The 26,746-nt window shown below is 37.1% G+C and overlaps 1 protein-coding gene across 1 annotated transcript in view; it reads right to left on the bottom strand.

Annotated features, from left to right (window-relative positions):
• The window catches only part of ZSWIM6 (zinc finger SWIM-type containing 6), a 219,299-nt gene that overhangs the window by 2,931 nt on the left and 189,622 nt on the right, over nt 1-26,746 (bottom strand). The window contains exons 5-13 of the mRNA XM_030799175.1: nt 22,103-22,282; nt 17,239-17,415; nt 16,819-16,965; nt 13,029-13,175; nt 11,503-11,763; nt 7,610-7,745; nt 4,250-4,407; nt 3,468-3,631; nt 1,281-1,362 (exon numbers count right to left, since the gene is read on the bottom strand). Coding sequence (XP_030655035.1) covers nt 1,281-1,362; nt 3,468-3,631; nt 4,250-4,407; nt 7,610-7,745; nt 11,503-11,763; nt 13,029-13,175; nt 16,819-16,965; nt 17,239-17,415; nt 22,103-22,282 — 1,452 coding nt within the window. The remainder of the gene's footprint in view (nt 1-1,280; nt 1,363-3,467; nt 3,632-4,249; nt 4,408-7,609; nt 7,746-11,502; nt 11,764-13,028; nt 13,176-16,818; nt 16,966-17,238; nt 17,416-22,102; nt 22,283-26,746) is intronic.

Genomic DNA, 26,746 nt, shown 5'->3' with positions numbered 1-26,746 from the left:
GGAACACGAACTTGCTATAATAAAGAAACAATCCTCTTGGTAGCTGGTATTTGTACTGTGCTGCTTGCCATTTCAGACAATGGCTTTTTGCTAATGAGTTCTAGTTCACTGGGGCTTCCTGTCAGAATTTGAGGCTCAAAAATTGCAACCTCACCCAAACAGGGACTTTACATGGCTTGTGTGCTTGTGTGTAAGGTAAAAGTACACATAATACAAAATTTTAAAACACACAAAGCAGCTGGAAAATGTGGCCCATAATCAAGAGAACAAAGTCAATAGAAGCAGACCTACAGATGAATCAAACGTTGGAAATGGCTGACCATGTCTTTAAAATAATCACTTTACGTTCACAGACCCAATATGCCTCACTTGTAGGAAAATCCTAAAAGTGAATGATTTGAAGAGAAGGTACTAGGTCTCGGAGAGAAATCAGGTTTATATCTTGGGGCAGGGGTAGAGAAGTTGTGTGGCAGTTCTTAAATCAGTATTATCTTTGTTTTGCTTCACTAAAGCATGACTTTAATGATGTAAAGATAATCTTTATATTGAGACCAGCTTCCCTTTTTCCAAAATAAAAAAACCATTATACATTAGTGAAAGAAAAATAATAATTTTATAATATAAGCTGTGTCATATCTAAACACTGGGATGGCAGTGTTTTCTCAGCATGAAGTATGTATCCCTTTCTGATGCAAATAAGAAAAAAGAATGTTTAACCAATATTTATTTTAAATAGCAACCATTTGTTTCTGTTGGCATTCTTGCTGGGAATGTACAGTTTTCTTCTGAACTGATCTACTGCTGCAGCGGGGAAATAGCTGAAGGGCCTCACAAAATGGCAGCTTATGGGCAGCCAGGGAATCTTCTTATGGCCAGCTACAATTGCTCACACATCTGGAAGATCACCTAAACCACACCCAGTGGTCATCATTTCTCTGCTGGATACCATGATGTATGCCTTCAGATGATAAAGAAGAAGCAGTGCAACTAGGTAACTTTATATATATGAACTGAATAAAAACAGTTTACTCACTGACTTATACCATTTTAAGTAAGAAGTTGGAGCTCCACAAATGTGACCATTTCAAGTTGAATAATACATGTATGTATAACTGAAGGTTAGGGGTAGGGGGTCGGGGAGAAGGGAGCCCTTGTAGACTGCTAGAAGGAGCCTTGGAGAAGTCAACGTAAAAGAGTAAATATGTTCACGTGTTTGTAACTGACAAGTTAAATCCTACCATGAGGCACCTAGGAAAGCTTCTGTTCCAGAGTTTACCTACCGACTTCAGTAGCACACGTTACCAGCCACCTCACCATCTCCCGCCGTCGCCAATTTAAGGTTGACAGTGTCATTCGCATAACCTATAAAAACAGGATAACAAAATGTTTTGGAAAATTATCCTGAGTCAATGAAAAAAACGGCGGGGGGCGGGGATAAACTATAAGGCATATAAGGCATACCTACTGTCTACCACCAGGAAGATGAAAGCATAATTTAGAGCAAAGCTCTACATATGAATTCGGATTTGTCCATGGCTACCCCAGGTGGCCTTGCCACAGCCACATTCTCCTCCTGGCAAGAGGCCCATATTCTCCTCCTGGTGGGCCCACTGACCAGATGTGGTATCTGAACCAGTGACTCTATCTTTTCTCATCTGCAAAATCAGAGGGCTGGACTGGAGCATTAAACACAGCCCATGCCCTTTTTCCCTCCCCAGATTTAACATTCCATAGTTCAATTTCTGAGATTCCTGTGAATTCATTCTAACCAGGAACTCTCAGTGGGGAAAGAGGTATTTTAAAATAACCATTTTAGTTATTCCTTCAATCTCTGGTTGCTCTTTTCTGGTGACCATGAAGGTAACTCCAGGTTTATGGGGGAAAAAAACCATCCTTGATATCATTAGTTATCTGATTTTGTTTTTCACTTTCTAACAAGAAGTCCCTAAATAAACATATCTACCTCTTCATACTTCCCCCATTCTTTAAAGATTCAAAATATCCAGGGACGGCTAGATGCGGTGGCACGTGCCTGTAATCCCAGCAATTTGGGAGGCTGAGGCGGAATGGATCACGAGGTCAGGAGTTCGAGAACAGCCTGGCCAATATGGTGAAACCCCGTCTCTACTAAAAATACAAAAATTAGCCAGGTGTGGTGGCGCGTGCCTGTAGTCCCAGCTACTCAGGGGGCTGAGGTAGAAGAATTGCTTGAACCCAGGAGGCAGAGGTTGCAGTGAGCTGAGATTGTACCCCTGCACTCCAGCCTGGGTGACAGAGTGAGACTCCATCTGAAAAAAAAAAACAAAAACAAGAAAACACAAAATATCCAGGGACATCATATCCCCAAAGGCCCTGTGGGATTCCTTTTAGGTTCTAGAAATACTCACAAAGGGCCTGTGAGATTCCTTCTTAGGTTCTAGAAAGAATGAGTCAAGGAATAAGCTCTCATGCATATCCTATTTACCATGAATTCCAAATAACAAGAGAGCTCATGTTAATGGTTCTTTCTGCATCACACCTTTAAGATGAGGCAAATGGTGACAAAAATTAGCCAAATAACAAGAATTTTTTTAAAAAAAACTTCTGAACCATCACTATATAGCTTAAAAGCAATCTTCTATACCCTTTGCTTGTACAGTACTCTATGTTACAGTGGTAGGTACATTTTCCTGTGATCCTATTATTTAAACATTATTAGTCACTGTAAGGGAGAATCCACAACTAAAAAACCAGATTAATTATCCAATCAGGGGATTATACTCCCCATACTTTAGGTAACTGGGGTATAACAATTTTGTTCACTGCTTTTTAATGCGAAGAAAGCAAATGTTAATAGAGATTCCATGAGAAAAATGAAACAAACTTTTTAGTTCCTGGTTTATCCAGCGATCTGTTCAGAAACTATAAGGAAGCAAACATCTATCTGCATGACGAACTCAAAATGTCCTTGGTATTCTGTTCTACTGAAATCTAAAACTGGACTCTGGCCTGACGACTCCTCCTTTACCTATTTTTCTCAGAGTTATTAAAAGGAGCTAGAACTGCCCATCTATTATGAAAATGCAAACATCAATAAAAATGTATACTTCCTCTAAAAGTTTAACCCTAACAACTGAATCTTCATTATACATGCTAGCTTTATTTAAGTCTCTTATTAGCAATAATTCTTCTCCCTTCATTCGAAGGAGAAACAGTGTGGTTAAGGCTGCAATTCAGAAAATGATTTTTTTAAATTGAAAGACACAAATTAGGCTGCTAAATGTACAGTCCATGCACCTTACATAGCAGTCTGGTTCAGCTGGGAATGACCACATCTCTGAAATACAGTTCTCTCCTGAAGTCTAACAGATTTGTACTCCAAAGAGTCATTTACCTGCACTCAAAAATCCAATCAAACAAAAACAACCCTAAGAGGTGCCTTTATTTAGCAGTCTTTGATGTCCCGGGAAAGACTACCAGTCATGTACCTGCAGGCCCAGCTCCAGAGACACTTTCAAAAGAGTGATGTCTGGCAAACTGTCCATGAGAGTTGCTATTTTAAATGCATCTTGGGCAAGCTTGAAGATGTGTGATGAGGAGTGAATGTTTTTCTGGATGGATTCTAATACTGTTTCCAGCCTCCGAACATCGCCTGCAATGAACAAGGGAAAACCAAACCAAACCAAATCAAAGCAAAGCAAGACAAACAAACAAAAACCATACAACCATATATACACACAGAGGGGAAAAAAAGAAACAGAACAAAACATAAAGCACAAGTTAATTTACCTAACATGTTCACAGATGGCACAGGTGTTACTAGGGCTCCCATAATTGCTGAAATGTCTATGAATCTCGGCTTCACAAAAAAAGATACACCGAGACACACCCTCAATGACTCAAAGCACATATGAACCAGAACCAACATGAGACAGCAAACAGCTCTCCTAGTTCCTACTTATGTATTTTTGGTGAATATTTCAGGAAGAAAAAAATGTAACCCAACTTGTAAATCTGCTTCTGAATTTCAACCATTTATATTTCCTTGGCATGGTAACTAACCTGAACTCTGCTGGCAGCAAGTTAATGATGCAGGTAAATGAGGAAAATGCCACCTGTTTTGCCTTAAAAGCTAACATCTAAAGAAAAAGATCCTTTCAACCTATCTGACATTAACACCACTGCTGAGAATTTGATAGAAAACAAGACTTAAAAAAAATAAACAGGCAAACGAATGAAACAATTATGAGGCCTCAGGACAGTACAGTACCTTTGGCTGCAGTTAGCATGGTGGATGCCAGCTCACACTGCTGGGACTCAATGTGGCTTAAAGTGAACCAGCGAGGGTAGCGGTTGGGAACAACTGATGCAATGTGGTGTGGGCGGGTGAGGTCTCCTGATGGAGCAGTAGATTCCAATACTAGTAACCTATAATGAGAAGACAAGGAAGGTGGCCCCTAGTTATTTCTTGACCATGTCCTTGGCCAGAAAGACTGGCCAGCAGAAGCCAGAGTGGGTAGATGTTCAGGCCTCTAGTTCAGCAAGGGCTGGTACAGCTATACTCTGCTGTGTGGGTGCAAAATACCTAGATTTTTTTGGACTATTAATTGTTTGCTAATAATAACTGTTCATCACCCAAACCTTGTTAGTTGCTCATCACCCAAACCTAAGAGATTTTCTTTCTTTAGCACCATTCAGAAAATTATAATATTCAAAGAAATTAAGATATGCAAACACTGAAGAACTTTTAAACACAGGTCTTGATGTTTACCTACAAATTTTGAATTGTATGACTCAGAAAATAAATCAACAGAAACTGATAGTGAAATGGATATTTAAGACTGAGATCACAGTCAGGAAGCAGTGAGTACTTAAGATGAATAAGCTTAACCTATTTAAACATAAAACAAGAAGGGAAGGAAGACAAAAATTACCTCTTTTCCATCCATTCATACTTTCTGCACAATTAGTTTCTTATGACTCCAGGAATTTGACATTAGACTATGTTCTACCAACCATATTACAGAAGATAAATGTGACCTAAGTGTCTGTCCCTTGACAGTTTTGCATAAATTCAGAGTGATTTCTGATTTTTTATTAAGAATATACTGTCATGGCGAAACCCTGTTTCTACAAAATATAAATAGTTGAGTGTGGTAATCCCAGTGCCTGTAATCCCAGCTACTTGGAAGGCTGAGATGGGAGGATCAACTGAGCCTGGGAGCCATGATTACACCACACTGTACTCCAGCCAGGGCAATAGAGCAAAACCCTGTCTCAAAACAAATTAAAAAAGAATATGCTGACGAAAAAATTTCTAAAAATAAAGCACATCTTTAGTAATCTCTTCTAAAAGTACCAAAAAGCTTAGTAGAGTACCTAAAACTGAAATAATTTATTTACAACCATCAAAATGCTGGCCTTCAGTCAAGTACACCAGTGTTAAGAACTATGAAATAAGATAAGAGCTGGAGACCACGGAGAGTCAGCTGGGTCTGGGAGTGATGCTGGCCTCAAGGCCCCACCCAAGAGCAATTATGTCTGGTAAGCCAAATGGCTCATTCTCTTCTCCTTTTATCTAGGAACAAAAAGATGCCAGCAGCAGAGAAGGTGGCAAGGTAGGCAGTTAAGTAGTAAGAATATTGGCAGGGTATCTATTTAGCTTTTTTTTTTTAAACTCAGAATATCCTCGTATTCACAGGCAGGTCTTGCTAGACTTACTGCAGAAGAAACTAATCAACATCCCTGGGAAGATGAGAAAATGAGTGCTGAAGATGACCTTCCTTAGCCTTCCCCTTCCAGAAGGACTAAGAAGCAAGAGAGCTACATCTCTCTTTTCCTTCCTGTTCCCTGGGCTGCCTCGCAATACCTGGTGGGGCATATACCTGCCTTCCATGGCAGACCTTTGGCAGGATAGTAGTGGCAGATAGAAGAGAGAAAGTGGAAAAAAAATGCCCCTGTACCTTGCTAGTATTCCCCACGAAGAAACTGCCTTGGCAGCAACCAAGGACAAATATAAATGAGTTTGGGAGTGTTAGAAAAGCAAGCCTTTCTGCCTGGCACATACCATTACATAAGCCAGAACCACACAGAAACTTTATGCTATTTTACCCTTAAACTTTGCCAGTGGTAGTAGCAACAGCATCTGGTGGCATCATAACATTAACATCTTCCCTTTAAAACAAGATTAGAATTCCTAAGATTTGAGTAAGTATAGAGCTGAGCATATGTCTTCGTAAGACAGCTTCCATTTCAGCTTCCAAAAATAAAAATAGGAACCCACTTATTTTAAAATTGTGCTCTAAAACATAAACCAAGTGGTATAATGTAATTTGGTGGGGGACTTTTGCTGATGTTTGTTATTGACTTATTTTTTGGTATTTTAAAAATAGAAAAAAAGAATACTTAGGAATATTCTCCAGCAGGTTAGTAAGATTCCATATTGCCAAGGAAAGCATGTCAAATTACAGGATGTCAGCCTTAAAACACACTGACACATAGGTATACACACAGACACATACACACATCCTTATCACTGCATAAAAAAGAGGCGTCCTGATAGACATAAGCTACACTCAATACTTTCAGAACAGAGTAACTTTGGGGACACTGGTAATTTATAGGCAAGGATTTGTTTTAGAATCTACTTCACTGATTACAGACATAGAATCTTTGATGAAAAGCTTCTTGAGATCAAACTATTAATCAGCACACACAAGCTTTTAGGTCTACAGCATGGCTTGTCCTTAGGTGATTATAAGGATGTCTAATCTGTACTTTCCATTAGAAGCATAGGAGTGTTTTATTAATTTTTTTAAAGGAAAAAGAAAATGCTGATGTTTTAAGAAAGATGGATGTACCTTTTAGGTCCTTAAAATTTAAAGGTTATTTGTAAGATTAAAATATAATCTTGAGCTCATTAAAATATTCACCTTGAACAAATCTGTGATAAGAATAATTATTATGTGAAATAACTTTTAAAAGAATGTAGAAATAAAAAGGTGGGTGGTCGAGAACAACATATTCTAATTGCTATCGCTGAAAAGGAGGGACCGATGAGGAGATGGAAGCAGTCAGAAGAGAGGCAGGCAGGGCCTGAAGGACCCTGAATAGCGACTCCTTCACTGCTAAATGCACGTCCCACCTTCTCTCAGCCCCCAGTGACTATAGATGTGCCTTGGCAATACAGGGAGTTGCTTTCCTGCACTACTGATGGAATGTGGAATTACAGCAGCTGTGAAGGTCTCCCTCAATTATATTCAAGCCAGTATATTTACTATTTACTGCTGCTTCAAAAATCTATTTTTTCAAAACAATTAATTATTTATGAAGGTTTCAACTGTTGCTGTTTTGTGATTAAACGGCTTGAATTGTGCTTCACGAAAAAGCGGGAAAAAGCCACGGTGTGCTTGAGTCTGATAGCAGCAAGGATAATTCTTCCCTTACTTTAAACAGAAGCAAAACAAGCCAAAAAGCAAATCACCTCCACGACAATCCAGAAAGCATAAATACATAGTTTCTTTAGCTTTTCTGCTCCCTATAAGAAACATGAGGGAGTAAGTCAGTTAACAGCCGTGCTTCCCAGTGGGAATGTGGCCTGCCTCTGCCCAGCTGGGCTGTGAATACATACCGCATTGCTCTCAGTGCAATTTTGTATGCCAATTCAGCATCGTGAGGTAGGAGAGAGGTGAAGAGATACTTGGCAAATGTGTGCATTGGAACGCTCTCCCGATGGATTACTTCACCTAAACCACTATATGGTCCGGCTGTGGGAAGAGAGCATACACATTTTACATTCCTAAAAAACGAACTAACACTTCTTGTAAAGCATATTTTTAAAATGTCACATAAAGTTATAACATATACAAATAAGAATTTCAAGTAAATGTCATCGAAAGGAATATAATTCTTAATCAAAAAAGATTCTTCAGGGTATAGTATCCCTTACAGATTTCACCTCATAAACAAACCCCCAACTGTCCCACAGCTAAATGGAAAACCCAGAACTCAGGGTCAGACAGCATTCACAATACAAGTGCCTCAGAGAAAGGAACCCTCTATAGCATAAAACCTTGCTGCATTTGAGCAACATCCTCTCCCAATGTGTGGCATCAGAGCATCTTGATTTGCAAATGCACAGATGACACCACAGCTTCACTATGGAACCTACCCCTGGACCCAAGAAGGGTTACGGGCACAAATATGCCAGGTTTCCAGAAAATGGTGCTCTGTATCGGGGTGAGAGGTGTGGGAGGATTCTGAACCACAGCTCTCTAACTATACGCATTGTTGCCTCTGATGAGTAGCAACAGATATTAATTCCCAGAAAGTGATTATTAATAAAAAGAATAGTTACCCATTTGATACACATCATAGGCAAAAGAAAAAAATTAAAGTAACTGGAAATTTACTACTCTTTGGGCTCCTGAAAGCCAATTTTAAAAGCAAAATTACACTTAAGCTGTCAAAATTCATTTCTTAGTAAATTCTGACAGGCGTGGTGGCAGAGCTGACCTCCCCTGTGTGCTCCTTGAATGCTGCTTTGAGAAGCGCAACACAGACTTTTAAAATAAATTCTGAAAGGAAACCACAGTGGTTAGTTCAACCACTTTGCACTAAGGTACTCTGAGGTTTAGTTACTGTAAAGTGTTTAATAAATTAGTTCCCATGTCACCTTCGGGTAACATCTGTTTCATGATTTCTAGAATTATGAACCATGACACCACTGCTCAGAGGACATGCTGTATTTGTTTTCCACGAGAAAAATCAGTGTGGTGAAGAGTTTAGAATGCAAGAAATGCAGTTCAGAAGAAATGGTAAGAACAGTTACTGAACTGGTGGTTGGTTATGAGCACAATATATTCTCGGTCATTTTAATGGAGGTTATTTTTTAATTCAGTTGAGTTTTTTGATAGTATTTTTGAATTATTATTTAAGTACTTTAAAAATCATACAAATTTTTTCACCTAAACTAACATCTAATCTAAATCTCTAATTTTACTAAATCCATTAATCTTTAATTTTAAATGTTTTAGTGATTTGATATTCTTCAAAAGTTCATAGAGCATTATGACTGCACCTTTTGTTCATATACCAAGGCTACATTATTTAAGTTATTAACTGTTACAGACTAAATATGTATTTCTTCCCAAAATTCACATTTGGAAGCCCCCAGCCCCAATGTAATTGTATCCAAAGTTGGGGCCTGCATTAAAGTAAAATGAGGTCATAAGGGTGGGGCCCCGATCCAACAGGATTAGTGTCCTTGTAAGAAGAGACACTAGAGAGCTTGATCTCTCTGTCATGTGAAGACACAGAGAAAAGGTAGCTGTCTTCAAGATAGGAAGAGTGCCCTCATCAGAAGCCAATGATGAGGGTGGCATCATGATTTTAAACTTCCCAGCCTCCAGAACTGTGAGAAATACATTTCTGTTGTTTAAGCCACACAATCTGTGGTATTTTGTTATGGCAGCCCAATCTAAGACACTAACTATTTTACTTAAGGACTAATTATAGCAAATCTATAGATTAGCCATGGTCTTCATTTCTCCTTCATTTTCTTTCACTGTTTCCCTTTAAACCACCAAGTTACCTTTTTTATACTATTCAGGAGATCCAGGATACATAATCAATTATTTGCTATGATACCACTCAACAAGTAAAACATTCAGTCAGATATCCAATAATTATTTGTGGATTAATAATTAGTGTAATTCCTGGACTCTAGTGTACTACTGAATAATGACAACTTGACATTTTGCACCAAGTTTCCCCAGAGGTGCTTGTTCGATATGCTAATTTATCTATCCAACATTGTGGCTAGGAGGGATTAATACTAGCAACAATACTGGGTTACTCCTTCCTCTTTCCAGATATCTGGGCCTGCTAACTAATTTGCCTCTGACATTTGCAAAGAGTATAACTGCACGAAGAACTTGGTGCCCTCGTGTAGTCAGTTCAGTCATGGAGTTCTCAATCTTCTAGCATTTACAGTAACAGCCCTGTGGCCTCCCCGCCTTGGACTGCCTCCTGTCCTGCACCTATTCACTCTTTGTGGGCCTTGCAGGGCCAGGAAAGGAGAAGAGGCAGAGATGAGTCAACAGTGCTCCTTCTCAGGCACAGTACTCATAAAAATGTTTGACGGGAGGGATGGACAAATCAAGACTAGGGCAAAGTTCAAAAATATTAATGAAAAATGAACATGGAGACGTATTTAGGAAGGTAAATACAGATACCACACACTATCAACTTTGAAAATCACAGATCTTCTTTCTAAACTTCAGTATAAGGGAAATCAAAAGTCAGTCAGTATAGCCAGTGACAGGCAGCATTTAAAAAATGCTTGTGACTAATGACATTGCTTATAGCAAAAGGAATTATATGGGAGAAAACTGAAAGAAACAGTAATTGAAGAATCAGGATCACTCTTGAAATTTGTCAAGATGGGCTTTTTATCTTTACAGGGAAAAAAACAGGTTCAGGAGAGTGCTTCAAAAAATTACTATTGGGAATTTTTACCAAAATTAAGCATGCTATTAAGAAAGTTTAACTCAGGAGCATTTTCCCTTTAAAATGCATTTCTAAAACATGTAAAAGTATAATACGTTTGAAGAAAACATTTTATTTTAAGTAGATCTTTTGCTTTGGACAAATGAAAGGGGTGCTGAAAATCTAAATCCCTTCCCTATATGTAGTAGTTCTGAACATAAGATGAATATAACATACTTTATGAGCCTATCAATCACAGAGAATCCCATAATAACACACTAATAACACACGTACTTGAGAGATAGAAGCAATAGTTAGACACCACCTAAATTTGCACAAAAGATTACACTACTACACGAATTAAATTTACCTTTTTAGAGGGGAAAAAATCTGAAAAATAGTGTCAGCCAAGATTTGTTAGGCCCTTTAAAACTTAACTTTGTGAGAAGAAGGAAATTAGACCGTGCCTCAGAGATTCCATGAAACTTTTTCCTTGATCAATCTGTGCCTAATGAATCCTCTGAAATAACTAGTCGGTGCAGCGGAAATTCACTTGCGCAGCCTTCAGTCGTTTGTTAGCGTGTGCGTATGACATATTCAAAACCCAGGTATCATGTAACCGCCAATAATTTGGAGGAAGGCCAGCCAATTACTGTTTTATTATTTAATTGATCAAGGAAATAGGAACATGGCTGCCAATAATAATGCACTAAATATCAAAATTGCATTTATTTCAGAAACAACACAGTCTAAATGAAATAGGTTCTTTTCAAGGTTTGAGGCATTAAATGCAGCTATTTTGTAACAGGCTATCATATATAACCACCTAAATCAAATGATACAAATCTAAACATCCATGCTTTTTTATTCAGTGACACTATTTTTTAGACAGTGGACATGTCTTTGATACCCCATGACTATAGTAATCAGGATAACTACCATATTAAATGCATTCAGATAGTACTTTTAACATAAGAAAGATTAGCACCTAAGTCAAATTGGCTAAATAAGTGGAAAACTTCTGTATCAGGCTACCTTCTAATAGGAAGACTGCTTGCTTGCGAAAAATTTTCACCAGTGTGTCATCCAATTCAATTTCCTGAAGCTTAGAAATGAGCTGTTCCTCATTCCGGCAAACTTTCTCTTGTGTGTACAGCCCATCAGGCATGATACGCTGCTGTCCCAGCCCTATCAGGGCTACTTCCACAGCCAGCGTTAAATAGGATTCCCCTTCTTCTAAGAATTTGTGTGCAGGTAGATGCTGGTATTCCAGAGACTTGCACTGTCCCATATTCTCTGTAAAATGCCACAAAAGAAATCAGATTTCAGAAACTACTTTTGCAGATGATATGATATGTACAAACATGTATACTTCCCAGTACAAGCAAATGAATTATTGACTAATGCTGAGAAAGCCAGAAAACATGTTTTTTAGGCTAAAGTGCAGTCTTCCAGTATCTTTTTAAAAATGACCATGAATGATTAAATGTTTATGTTTTGGGGGACATAACATTACAAATACTTTTCTCCCTTGAAAATAAATCACCAAAGAAAACTATAAATCTAAGAAAATGTGAACTAAGAATACTTAAGAGAAAAACAAAATTTAATTACACAATAGTAAAATTAAATGATGACTTGCACTCACCACTTTTTAAATCCTGGCATTCAAAAAGTTTCCATAATAAAAACAGTAGGGAACACAACATATGTAACCCAATTTCAAGTCCTTTTTATTATCCAAGAGTCATCAGTTATCACAAGAGGAATGATTCTTTGAACATTCTCTTGTCTCCATTAAAGTGCTTCTATTACAAATTATAACAAACTTCAACCATCAAACTCCCAAGGAAAGCAAATTCAGACTCATGCCTTTCAGCCTCCTGACAGTGTCTGGGTTGCCCACAGTCCATGAAGGCAACTATCACAGGGGATATTATGAAGGGGCAAGACTTGAGCTCATCCAGCCATGGAAGCAACAAACGGACATCGTTACTCCCTGCCTTACCTCCACCCACTGCCCTTGGGCAGTCTTTCGAGTCAAGATTCTTAAGTTTCAATGGGCCGAAGTGAAATCTCAAAACACAGCTTTCAAGGAATGTATGATATAAAACAGTTTTAAATGACATTTAATACTCCCCCTTAAAGTAGACTAAAATATTTAAGTGACAAGTCACTTCCAATGCAAAGACAAATTTGAAAAGCATCTAAACTAGATTTTCTAGTTCTAAATGCTAAGACGTACATCTTTATTTTATATCTTTATGCTAGGAAGTAGTCATAAATGTGGATAAATTCATAGATACAGAATCACTGGTTAGAAGAGAATAAATATTTTTAAGATTCTCAAAGCATGCTGCCAACTATAACTCTAAGACTTTTCCCAGTTTTGTAGCAGCCTGAGTGAAAGCATGAGAGTGCCCATTTTCTTGCTCTCTTGCTCACCAAAGGTGCTGTTAACTACATGGTTCCATAAAACATAATGTAAAGAAAAACAATGACTACTGCCATTCAGGGTTTAGAAAAAGAAAAGCACATGAGACAAATGTCAATGGTTTTACCTGTAAAATCTGAGAAACCAGAGAGGTTCTCATCATCAATGCGGCAGGCTTCCATAAGGCTACTGAAGAGAGTGCCCACAGGGTCCAGGGGATGTCCAACCCAGCCCTCCAGATTGGTTATCAAGGTTATGCTTTTATGGGGTAGCTCTGTGTAAGAAAAGGGAATTGAGAAATGGGGGAGTAGAAGGGAGATGAAGGGAAAGAAGTGGGGAAAACAGAGGCTTTACCATTTAATAGCAGCATCCTGATAAATCAGTTCTGAATTCTGTTCAAAATTCTCCTTTAATTAAGAAACCAATCGAAAGGTACCGTAATCCCCAACTTGTCAACTATTTTGAGTCTAGAGGTTCATCTGTAAGTCAATATAAATGGTATTGAATTCCCACGACAGCTCCCAAACATCTATTTAATTCGTATGTCTAGGGTACTGAGTCAACATTACTACTTACACTATTAAATTATGTTGTATAGGGAAAAATGAATTCCAAATTTTCTGAGAAATTAGGAACAACTCCCCCACTTCCCTAGGAGGGGGCATTAGAGAGGACTAAGAAGTCCCACTGGAATTATCAATTGGTAACTCTACCACGATACACAGAAGAGACCTCTCTAAATCAGTGTTAACTGGGTCATGTAAATTGAGGACCTGAAGGCAGCTACAGCTTAGGTTAGACTTGTATTCCCACATGAATATCCTTAAATTACCCCCTATCACCTTATGAAAGTCTTCCTTAGTGTGAATCTGTAAGTCATTTAAGAGAAAACCTTTGCCATAGAGGGGAATGATAATAGACGATTATATATAATTTGAACGAAATAAATCCTTTTCATTTTCTTCACAGAATATTAACGCTTTCAAGTTAAACTGCAGAATGCGGGGATAAAAAGCTATATTTAAGATATATTCCATTGTTGTAAATAATGCAATATTTTACATCTAAGTGTTTCCTAAAGTAATAAATAATAGTAGCTCCTTCTTTTCTTTTTTTTGAGAGGAGTTTCACTCTTGTTGCCCGGTCTGGAGTGCAATGGTACGATCTTGGCTCACTGCAACCTCCACCTCCCGGGTTCAAGCGATTCTCTTGCCTCAGCCCCAAGTAGCTGGGATTTACAGGCAAGTGCCATCACGTCCGGCTAATTTTAGTAGCTCCTTCTTAAAGGAAAACATAACAAAATTTACATACAATATAAAACGTACAAGAAAAATATTGCCGTGTAAATATCTGAAGAACCATTCCATGAATCCAACGTTCCTTCACAAGTCTTCTGGTTTTAAGCAATCAACTATCAGTACATAAAAATGAAAGACAGGCTGGCGTGGTGAATCATGCCTGTAATCCCAGTACTTTGGGATGCCGAGGCGGGCGGATCACCTGAGGTCAGGAGTTCGAGACCAGCCTGGCCAAAATGGTGAAACCCTGTCTGTATTAAAAATACAAAAATTAGTTGGCCGTAGTGGTGGGTGCCTATAATCCCAGCTACTCGGGAGGCTGAGGCAGGAGAATCGCTTGAACCCAGGAGGCCGAGGCTGCAGTAAGCCGAGATTGTGCCACTGCACTCCAGCCTGGGGGACAGGGTGAGACTCCATGTCAAAAAAAAAAAAAAAAAAAGAGAAAAACCAGCTTGGCACAATGTATTGAAATTTAAGTTGGGTCTTAGATTCCCTGAAAAGGTCCTTCTATTCAGTTTCTGTCGCTGGCTTTCATAAACATAATTAGTAGGAAAAAAGAAACATGAGCACTACTCCTGGAAACAACCAAATAAATATGTTTGCGTATATGTATATGTATATGTATATGTATATGTATATGTATATATGGATGGGGCTAAAGGAAATGCTGTGCTTATATAAACAAATATATTGTCAAGTGATGGAAACTGAGGAAATGTGAGAAATCAAAAATAAATCAAATAAATCTGGTTTTTTTTCAGAATCAATAAGCTAACACATCATGCCAAATAATTTTGAAAATGTGTAAGATATTTCATTTATTAATCTTGGTCCATAACAAGTAGCTGTTATGGTACTTTAGACTTGTAACAGCTATGAAAAGCCTATTTTTAAAATATGGAAAAACAATTACCAAAAATAAAAGTAGGGAAAGACATAGGTATAGATATGTAATCCTAGTAATACCTAAGAATGGTTGAAAATAAAAGTTTTCATAGTTTGCACGATAAAAGAGAAATGGGCCTAAGAATGGTCTAGACCTAAAGATTACAGAATTATCTCAAAGACAATCAAAGGATTCTAAGTTAACATACTCTGTAACTTACCCAAATGTAAACATGTTTAGGAACATTAGTTAGTTAGGAACTAACATTTTTACATTTTCCTTTTTTATTACAACATTTTAAACAAATTTTAAAAATCAACATTTATTCATAAAATGTATAATATGATTTTTTTTAAAAAATCAGATGATCATCACGAACTGGCTCTTTTTGCACAGTATAACAAGTGCTGTACTCTTTGTTTGAATATTATCCTTTATACTATTCAGAAATAAGTTCCTTTCACCATGGACTGTGTATGTGTGGAGGAAGAAGGATTTCAGAAAAATTTTCCAAAGTACCTAGCAATGTAGTTTGCACACACCAGTGATGATATGAAGAACATCATGAACTGGACAAAGTCATGACAATCGGGGCTCTCACATTCCAATCCCATCTGAGCTTCCCCCTTTCTTTGGTTCAACTGTAACTTTTGACTTTTTTTTACTGTTAAAAGTTACAACAGACACTTGCTCCAACCTCTAGCCTTTTAATAATTTTTAGTTGTACTCTAGTATGTGTATAATCACCCAAGCATTAAAAACAAAAATATAACCAAAACAACAAAAACAAAAACCCAGCAACTAAAACTATCCCTCTTAATGAAAAATAAAATCACAGAGTGAAAACGAACCTGCTAAAAATAAATAAATAAATAAATAAAATTTATACCTATAGAAGGAACAAGATGTACATGGATTAATCATAAAAAGCATATACATTTCTTTATCTGATCAATGTCTTCTGCATATAATTCAACCCTTTGCAATTACTATTACTCAGTAATGGTTATTCAAAATTTAAAAGATTAATAAACTGAGATAAAGAGAAGTTAAATGTGTTCTTTCAGCTGACAGCTCATCAAATGTCATTTACAGAATTTGAAAAATCCAGCTCTGTTCTGGTCACTTTAAGTACATATAATAACATGTCCTGATGTACAAATTACTACAGCTAAAAAGTTTTAGAATGCTTACACATTGTGCCAAGCTTTGCTTTAAGTGCTTTACAGAAATTAACTTGGTTTAATCTTCTCAACAACTCTAAGAGATAGGCCCTCTACTGAGCCTCATTGCACAGAAGAGAATTCAAAATCACAGAGACGTCAACTGATTGCCTAAGGCACCCATCTGGGACGTCAGGATTGCTGGGATTCAAGCACAGGCTGTGTCCTTATTGTTAGAATTAAAATACACTTCCACAAAATAAGGTATTCAGCTAACATGCGTTTTAAATAATTTAGACATACTAAATAGTTATTAAAACAATAAAGAAAATTATCGCCCTTAAAAAAGTAACTAACCTGAAAGATTAAAAAAAAATCTTTGCTTACAACATTCAACTAAGAAAAAAATGTCCCAAATTTCTCACAGATCAGCCATTATTTTAAATGAATGGTGAGTAAAGCCATCATCTATGGTTTTAGTTCTAAAAGCCATCTCTCCCAGAACACGAAACCTAGTAATGTCATCACCAAGAATCCCATTCCAATGGAAACAAACTCCTTCACATTCACCTTTTTTTTGGGTTCGGAACATTTCCAACTGTTTCTGCTGCTGTCGTCTTAATGTATTAACAATAGCTATTGCTAGTCTCAGTGCTTCTCTGGGGTACCCATGAGAACGTAATGCATCCACTCTTGCACAGGCTGTAGGAACATGTTCTAAAACAGAAAGTCAAGGGGGTAAAGTTGCCACTGTCAGATATATCCATAAAAAAAGAATTTAATAGTAAGATGTTTCTCTCAAAATACTATTAAAAAGACACAAGAAACCATTTCTGAACTTGGATTTGAATGAAAAACTCAGCTCCTATTGCCAAGCATTCATCCATCTCCCATTGAATCCTTCAATTCTCCACCTCCCATTCCAGTAATGCTATAGAAACTAAACAAAGAAGTAAGTCATGGAAATGTCTTTCCGGTTTGGTCACTTACCATGCCAGAGGGGCCACCCGCGGGAGTCGAAGAGGGAGTTTTCAGTGTCGTCATGGTAACAGTAGTTGGTGTATAGGTCACTGCTGATAATGTGCTGCAAGTGGCTATCCTGCCAGTGGAGATCACATGCCTCGATGGCTCGGGTGAACACTGTCCGATGTGGCCTGTTCGATGAATCTGTTTTTTCCACAATTCAGAAAGCCGTGTCAGCTATTATTCACATGTGAATAAATCAGTCATACCATTCTGTGGCCAGATGTTCATGAACACACCCACACACATTGTCCTGCACCCACTAAGCAGAAGGGTGAAGGGTGAATACTCTCACATCCTAAGTACTAAGAGGCAGGTCAGCCCAAGAGCCACCATTCACTCACTTGTTTATCAAACACAAACATTCTGCAGCCATTAAAGCTAAGGTTAAAGGCATCCTGCAAAAAGAATTGTCAAGTCTAGTTTCCATGCCAAATACACTCAAAGGAGGCACTCGGCACAAAAATCACAGGAAAACTCACTGCTCCCCACTTCTGAGGTGCTGTGGTGGGCTGCCCTGATGGGATCAACAGCTCTCACAAACACTATGCAAGAGATGCGACACCAGCCATGGAACCTTTCAGGATTATGCAGTCAGCCTTTAAAGATATGCATAAGGGTTGTGCTTTTGGTTGTATTTTTTAACTATATTGTGCGGTTTTGCACAATTAAAACTATTATGCTTCTTGGGATATAACGCTTAAATACCACTTTATATCCCAAAGGGCATAAATGCATATATTTAACATTTCACAAAGCCACACAACATAGCTACAAAACAAACCAGCGCACTTACCTTGCCCCTACAGGCTGCCTCCTGACTCCTGGGCAGGTTCCATGACTGGTGTGATGTCCCCAGCATAGTGTATGCCAGGGCATCACAAAAGAGCAGAGCCATACACTCCGAAGAGGGTTCAAGTTTCAGGACCTGACGGAGAAAAGAAATGTTTGGGGAATAAAGGATATTCTCACCCCAACTCCTGGGATTATTCAATTCCTAAGGATCATATGGTTCAAATTCTACCTGCACACCCACCCCTTGGGTTCCCACTCTAAACTTACCTTCAACTGTGGCACAAACTAGCAATCCTCAAATGGAAATCAGGTTAACAAACTATTTTTATTTATGTGTACTTAACCTAGTTCAAGTATAACCCCTCATTGTTCTGAGACTTAATTAAACGAGAAGCAAAATCTGGAGCTTCCTTAATTGGTAAGATTTCATTTTCCTGTCACTGGACCTTTGGCTGAGCACAGACATAAGAGAAAACACAAAAATCAAAGGACAACTGAATTGAGAAGAAGAGATTGGAGAACTCATCTACGCCAACCCCTTTACTCTGCTGATGGAACTGAAAAGCAAGGGAAGTAAAGTGACTTGCCAAGGTCACACCGTCAGGCAGTGACAGTGGAGATTAAAACACAGATACCCTTACTGCAAATTCAGCTAATTCAGCTGGTTTGGAAGGGCTTTTGACAAGTCTTTAACAAAGAGACATTACTTCAGTTTGGTCTCAGGTCAGCTTAGCTATCTGTACCTGAATGGTAGACATATCAAAATGCACGTGTGATAGATCATTTGAGAGGCACAAATAATGATGATCTGTTATGGCTCCCACCCAGACTCCTCACTAGAGGTGGATGGATAGAGAAACTGCAAGGGAGAAGGCAAAGCCCTACATTTAAGGACGTTTGGAATCTACTGGGGCTTTTTGCTGAGCAGAATAAACATACCCATGCCCAGCAAGAAATTGGTTTCATGACCTCTCACAGTCAATTGATCAAATGTTTCAAAGTCCAAGCCTCACATAAGTGTTTTTTAGCCTCATGTAAGTATCTTTTGTCATTTCATTTATTTTGTTAAGCTGAAATCATATAAACAAAATCTAAAACTAAAACGAGACTTTAAAAGAGCAACTTAGTATCATGCATGTATTAAAAGAGTGAGTTAGAGGTCTGCCTATTGATTTGGTTCAAATAGCAAGCTGTTAACATGATTTCATTTTTATAAAACATTAATAAATACCTGAACCTTTCACATGTTTATATGTGACTGTATAAGTGTAGAGAAATGTTGCATACACACACTAGGCTTTTAACATGGTTAGCTCTAATAAAATCAGTGACAACAAAAGAGACTAAATACTCATGAAATGAAATTTAAATGACAAGTCCTGTAATAATATGGGAAACACATAAAATTAAGTATGTAGCTAGACATAGAAGATATACAATTAAAAATTTGGTTTGACTAGGTATCAAAATTAGTCAACTTTTTAAAATCTTGAATGTCGGTGGCTATTCAATTTTGCAGTAAGATTGAAAAAAAAAGAAATAATTATCTTTATCAATTTTTTTAAATGATAAATACATATATTTGTAATAATTTTTCATAAAGTATACAAAATAGTAATACATCCTGATTAAGGAAAACTTGGGAAATTAAGAAAAGTAAAAAGGAGATATTTTTGTTCTTCTACTAAAAAAATTATAAAATAGCCGGGCGCGGTGGCTCACGCCTGTAATCCCAGCACTTTGGGAGGCCGAGGCGGGCGAATCACGAGGTCAGGAGACTGAGACCACGGTGAAACCCCGTCTCTACTAAAAATACAAAAAAATTAGCCGGGCGTGGTGGCGGGCGCCTGTAGTCCCAGCTACTTGGGAGGCTGAGGCAGGACAATGGCATGAACCTGGGAGGCGGAGCTTGCAGTGAGCCGAGATCGTGCCACTGCACTCTGGCCTGGGAGAAAGAGCAAGACTCCGTCTCAAAAAAAAAAAAAAAAAAAAAAAAAAATTATAAAATTGGCTATAATTTTGGTATATTAAAAAATCATTCTCTTTCAAAGGGTATAGATTGCAATGTTGTTATTCATTAATTCTAACAAATTACCTCAGCAGAGGCAGAGCCTGGATAAGCCCTTCACATTCACTCTAATGTGTAAACACAAGAAATTCTGTCCATGGCCTATACTGTGTGCACACCCAGTCCAGCTGCAATGGCACAGCTGCTGGACTCTATTGGCCACCACAAGCTCTACCCTGGGGAGCCAGCTGAGCTGTACAGGGAAGGCACTACAGGTATGAACACCAGACCTCCTCTGCAGGCATGTCTCTTCTGACAGCCCCTCAGAAGGATGGGGGTATTCTGCTAAAAGTAGGTACCCTGGTGCCTTTAGGTCCAACAGATATAAACACTGCCCTAGAAACGAAACAAGGTCCTGAATTGTATCATCTAGGCCAAACCCTAAGTGAAATGAACTCTTTAAGTCTGGAGGCTGGACCATTTCTTACCAGCTTTCTAAGGCCATGAAATATTCATGCTTAATCAAGGGTAACAGAATAAACGGAATGTAAAAAGTAAAATGTAAAATGTTTGAGTAGCAGTCCCCAAAAGCAGTGGGGAATGAAACGTAGTATAAATAGAAGGGGATTAAGGATATTACCTATGTAGATGTAGGCTACCCTTTCCTAGCAATGGAAGAGAATAAATGTTAAACAACTAAACTTAAAAATTCTGAGCACCTGGAAAAAAACGGGGTATGTGGAATACATTTATTTTCTTCGAAGTTATTAAATACAATCATCATGGGCAGTAAAGATATGACAGACTTCAAATACTGAATTCCCATGGCAAATATCTCTAGACAAGGCAGAGTCAGACAATTGTCTTTCTCAAGTCCTAAAACTTCTTTTTGATTGGAAAAGTCCCTATGGAGTAATACATATCATTTTTTCTTTGCAGAGACTAAAAACACTATACTAACATCACATTCAAACTCAGCACATTGTTCCACTTACTTCTAGTAGTACAAATTCCGCATGTGGCTAGTACATAGAGAATGTAGTCTTGACTCTGAATCCTAATGTTATTTAATTCCCACCTTGCTTCTATCATGACTTTAAAATCTTTCAAATTTTCTCCCAAAAAAATGCACTGAATCATGCAAAAATAGTGTCATGAATTAGTTAATAAAATTCCTATTGGCAAGAAATAATTACTTAAGAATTTCATATTGAAAGGGAAGAGAACATTCTGCAGCAGGTAGAAGGGAAAATGGGGCCAAGGAAGGAAGTTTTTTAAAGATGGGAGAGACTTGGGTTGAATAGACAGGTACAACAGAGAGGGAGAAGATAAAACAAACAAACAAACAAACAAAAAAAACCCAAAAAATAAAACGGGACAGAAATGAGAGACAGAGGTTCTTTTGGAAATGTCTGGGAGCATTTCTTGGTTGTCCCAAAACTTGGAGGGCACTATTGGCCTACAGCAGGTGGGGACAACTATGCTAGACAACCCCTCACAATAAAAAAATTTCCCAGTAAAATGTCAACAGCATTCTATGTCCTTCAGTCAAGCCATAAAATATTTCCTTACTACATTTTAAAACTAAGAATTTTTAAGTGACTAAATTATACAGTAGATCAAACATGGATTGACCAACAAAGATAAAAACATATTTAGCTCCTCAAGCCTCTTGATAGTTTGTTTTAAAAGTAATATATTAACCATCCTACTCCATGATCTTTTTAAATTAGAGAAGAATGTCCATAATAAATCATTAATAGGCCATTTTAACGCATACTAATATATAAAATAAGTATTATATCCATCCATATTCTGAGAATATAAAAAAGCATACAAATAACTCAGTTAAATTTAAAACATACACACAGACACACATACACTCACAGTCAATACATATTAAGTACTGGAGTTGTAAGTTCTTAAGTTGGTAAAATCATTTTCCCATATACCTTGTAAGTTACTATTATAAGCACATATGCATAATTAAGTAGCTACAATTTAGGCAGAACATTACGGTAGACTCACCTTGGTTGGCATTTGCACCCTGAGGCAGAGCATTGGTTAAGTTGGGTAATTCACTGCCATGATTTCCATCTTCCCATGGACAGACATCAACACTATTCCATTTCTTCAGCTGTTTTAGCCAACTGGCCTTTTGCTCCAACTTGCAGTGGGGGTTTAAAACTATACACATCCACAGAGCACCTAATTTAAAGGAGGAAAGGAAAGTAAATGTTTAAAAATTATAAAAATATCCAATGTTATCAAGTTAAATTGTTTAAATTTATTAAAATTTAAAAATGTAATTTATATTATATTTAAAATTTTAAATTTAAATTATTTAAATTATCAAGTTAATTATAAATTTTAGACAATTTCAAAATAGATCCAAGTCGGTCATTTTTATAACTCAATTCTCCTTAACGTAAGCCACAAATCCCACAGAGAGTTTATTGAAAGGAGGACAACAGATCCAAAGTTTGAACCAAATATCCAAATACTCTTACGTAATAAAATATACTTCATATTTCACAAATGCCAATAGTAATCAACTTCTTACTTGTATGACATTTTAGACAAAAATGCCAATAACATATACAATCCCAGTGTCCAATCTACAGACTCTATACGTGGATACTGCAATATATCACTCCAAATGGTTCTGCACAAAAATTGAATTTACTTTCTAAAATTACTTTTTACAATAAAATCATTAAGGCATATAGTGGACACAAATAACTTCCTGTTCTCCTTATAATTTCAAACTTAATTATGTTTATTAATTAGTATGCATATTTATCTGTCAGTAAAGTGTGAATAGTTTGGGGCAAAAAAAAGCCAGTAGAATAGGTCTTTCAAAAATAAAATTCATTTAAACATACTTCCCTAAATGATTTAATCAGGAACTGATTTTAAAAATATAGTTGAAATCACTAAATTTATATGTTCATGAGTAAAATTACTAAACCATAATCAAAATTTCCCTAGTTTTTCAAAGGAAAGGCAATCATACATTTAGAATAAAGGCATAACTCATAATTTGAATAATTAAGGTCCAATAAATTATTCCTTTCTACATTCTTTGAAGAGGTAGAAAATTCAAGCAAATATTTCACAAATTTTAAAAGTTCAAGTTTTACTTAAATTTCAAAGCAAGACAGATACCAGCATTCCAAAGCTTTTCACAACACTACTTCTTTGAAAATGTATGTGTGCATGTCTGTTTATGTTTTAATCATTTGTTAGTTAAATGCATAATAATGGTAGGAATGAAAACTGTTTATGTTTTATTTGTCCAAAAGATAGGGCTTACATTCTTCCTCATTAAAAATAAACAAGCTTCTTCCATTAAGGCGGGGGTCCCCAACCCCCAGGCTGCAGACTGGTACCAGTCTGTGGTCTGTTAGGAACTGAGCCATGGCCTGTTAGGAACCTGGCCACACAGCAGGAGGTGAATGGCAGACTAACAAGTATTACCGTCTGAGTTCTGCCTCCTGTCAGATCAGCGGTGGCATTAGATTCTCATAGGAACACGAATACTATTGTGAACCGAGCATGTGAGGGATCTAGCTTGCATGCTGCTTATGGGAATCTAACTAATGCCTGATAATCTGAGGTGATACAGTTTCATCCCGAAAGCATCCTCTCCCACCCCCCATCCGTGGAAAAACTGTCTTCCATGAAACCAGTCCCTGGTGCCAAAAAGGTTGGGGACTGCTATGTAAGAGTATCTATTATTTTAAATATCAAATAGCTTTTATCAACAGAAAACAAAAAGGGCCACAACCTATCTAAGCCACAGATATTTACAATCTGCATATCTATATTTTAAAATGCCAATTAAAAATACAACATGGCTAGTGAAGATGGAGTAAGCCCACGCCCGTCCCTCCCAATGATAACAACAAAAACTTTGGACAACATACAAAAAAATAGTAACCTGAGGATTCTGAAAAGTAAGAGCAAGCAGATTGGAGAGAAAATAAAACCTGGAGAAGCAACCCTGATGGAGGTGACTTGCCATTATGTTTCCCCTTCTTTTTTTTCTCCTAGCATTGAAATAAAATTAGCCCCATCCAGGGAACTTTATAAACGACACATGCAGCAAAAATTTGAGAACCCTTATCTAGCTGGTGTAAGCACAGGGGAAAAGGACCCCCAAACCAGGAGGTGGAAAGGGGGATCTCTGAATTCTGTGTACAAACTGGTAGAAGTCCTGGTCACGCTTCACGTGCATGAGACAGATCCAAGGCAGCGTAACCAAGGTTTTGAAAACTAACTGACATTGGAACTATCACCCAATGGAGGGGAAAAGGAGAAACAACTTATGGCCTGAATCTACCCTGGTTTCTTGCATGCTTTAAGAAATTTTTTAAAACAATCTCCTGAGGATTTCAATTCTTTTTTTTTTTCTTTTTTTTTTTTTTTTTGAGGTGGAGTCTTGCTCTGTCGCCCAGGCTGGAGTGCAGTGGCGCGATCTCGGCTCACTGCAAACTCCGTCTACCGGGTTCACGCCATTCTCCTGCCTCAGCCTGAGGATTTCAATTCTTTAAACAATCCCCAGGCTCTCATGATACAATATTCAAAATGTCCAGGACTCAAAATTATGTGACTTGCGAAGAAACAGCAAAATGTGACCAATTCTCAAGGGGAAAAAACAGTCAACAGATACCAAGCAAGATGAACTAGATGTTAGAATTATCAGTCAGAAGCCCTATACCAACTATTGTAATTATGCTCCATGAGATGAAAGTAAACACTATTGAAAGGAATAGAAAGGCAGTTTTCAGAAGTGAAATATAAACTATAAAAAAATGAACTAAACAGAAATTTTAGGGCCAATAAAACAATATCTGAAATTAAAAATTAACTGGATGGGATCAATAGCAGAATGGAGATGACAGAGGGAAAAGTCAGTGAATGTGAAGCTAGAAATGATCTCAACTGAAGAGAGAAAAACAACTAGGCATAAATGAGCCGAGCCTTAAAAATAAGTAAGAAAATATCAAAAGGTTTAACATTTATGTCATTCGATTCCCAAAAGATGAGGAGAAGAAAAAATTGGAAGAAATCATGACTGAAAACCTCCCAAATTTGGAGAAAGATATGAACTTACAGATCCAAGAAGCTTAGCCAACCTCGAATAAGATAAACTCAGAGAAAACCATTCCCAAACATAACATAAACTGCTGAAAAGCGAAGATGAAGAAAGAAATCCTGAAAACAGAGAAAATCAAAATACCATACATAGAAGAATAGTGACTTGAATAATTAGAAATTTCTCATCAGGAAACAGAATACAATGGAACAATATCTTTAAAGCATTAAAAGAAACTGAAGTGTCAATGAGAATTCTATATCCAGCGAAAGTATCATTCAAGAGTGATGATGAAATATAACCATACCCAGATCAGGGAAAATTTACAGTATTCGTTCCAAGACATCTGTTCTAAAAGAAATGTTGAAGGAAATTCTTTACACCAAGGAGAAATAGTATCAGAAGGAAACTTGGAAGTTCAGGAATAAAGGAAAAACAATAGAAATGATAAATATCTCAGTAAATAGATTATTTTTAAGTTCTTTAAAAGTATGACTGTTAAAAGCAAGAATTTAAGCACCATTTTGTGGAGTTTTAAATGCATATAGAGGTACTGCACATGACAACTATAACACAAAAAAGGGAGAGTAAAGGAAAAATATATATAAAAACTGTATCTATAAACTATATATATATATATATTTGCCATGTTAAATGGCATGTAGAGCCTAACAACCACAAAACTATATATATATATATATATAGTTTATATATATATATGTATATTTTTGTTATACTCTACATGCCATTTAACATGGTAAAATATTAACTTCAAGTAGACTGTGAAAGCTTAGGTCTGTTTACTACAATGCTGATACCACGAAAAATATTCTAGAAGATACAAACACAAAGGATAATAGAAATTAAATTATAATAAAACATTTTTAAAATAAATAATCCAAAAGAAAGCAAGAGAGAGGGAAGAGATGAATGGAAACAGAGGGGATAAACAAAAAACAAATGATTAAATGGTAGACCTAAATTCAACAACCACATCAATAATTGTATAAAATATTAATGGTCTAAACATATAAATTAAAAGAAATGGTCAAATCAGGCTAAAAAACAAGACCGAAATCTTTCTTATACTGTGTATAAGAAATCCACTGTAAATATAATGACATAGATTAAATGTAAAAGGAAGAAAAAAGATATACCATGAAAAAACACTATAAAATAAAGCTGGTATGACTATATCAGTATCAGATAAAGCCAACTTTAGAACAAGGAATACTATACCAGGTATAAAGAGGGGCATTACATAAAGATAAAAGGGACAGTTTTTCAAAAAGACATAATCCCAGATGACTCTGCTGCACCTCACAATAAGACTTCAAAATACAGGAAGCAAAACTGACAGAGCTTAAAGGAGAAATAGGCAAATCCACAATTATATTTGGAGACTTCAACATTCTTCTTTCAGTAACTAACAGAACAAGTAGCCAGAAAATTAGCAAATACCTGAACACTGCTATGCTTTGAATGTGTCCCCCAAAGTTCATGTGTTAGAAACATGACCCTCAATGCAACAGTGTTGAGAGGTGAGGCCCTTAAGAAGTGATTAGGTCATG

The sequence above is a fragment of the Nomascus leucogenys genome, chromosome 18 (assembly GCF_006542625.1).
Source record: "Nomascus leucogenys isolate Asia chromosome 18, Asia_NLE_v1, whole genome shotgun sequence".
Lineage (NCBI taxonomy): Eukaryota > Metazoa > Chordata > Mammalia > Primates > Hylobatidae > Nomascus > Nomascus leucogenys.
The sequence above is the reverse complement of the archived record's forward strand: the minus strand, read 5'-3'. Positions and strand labels throughout refer to the sequence as shown.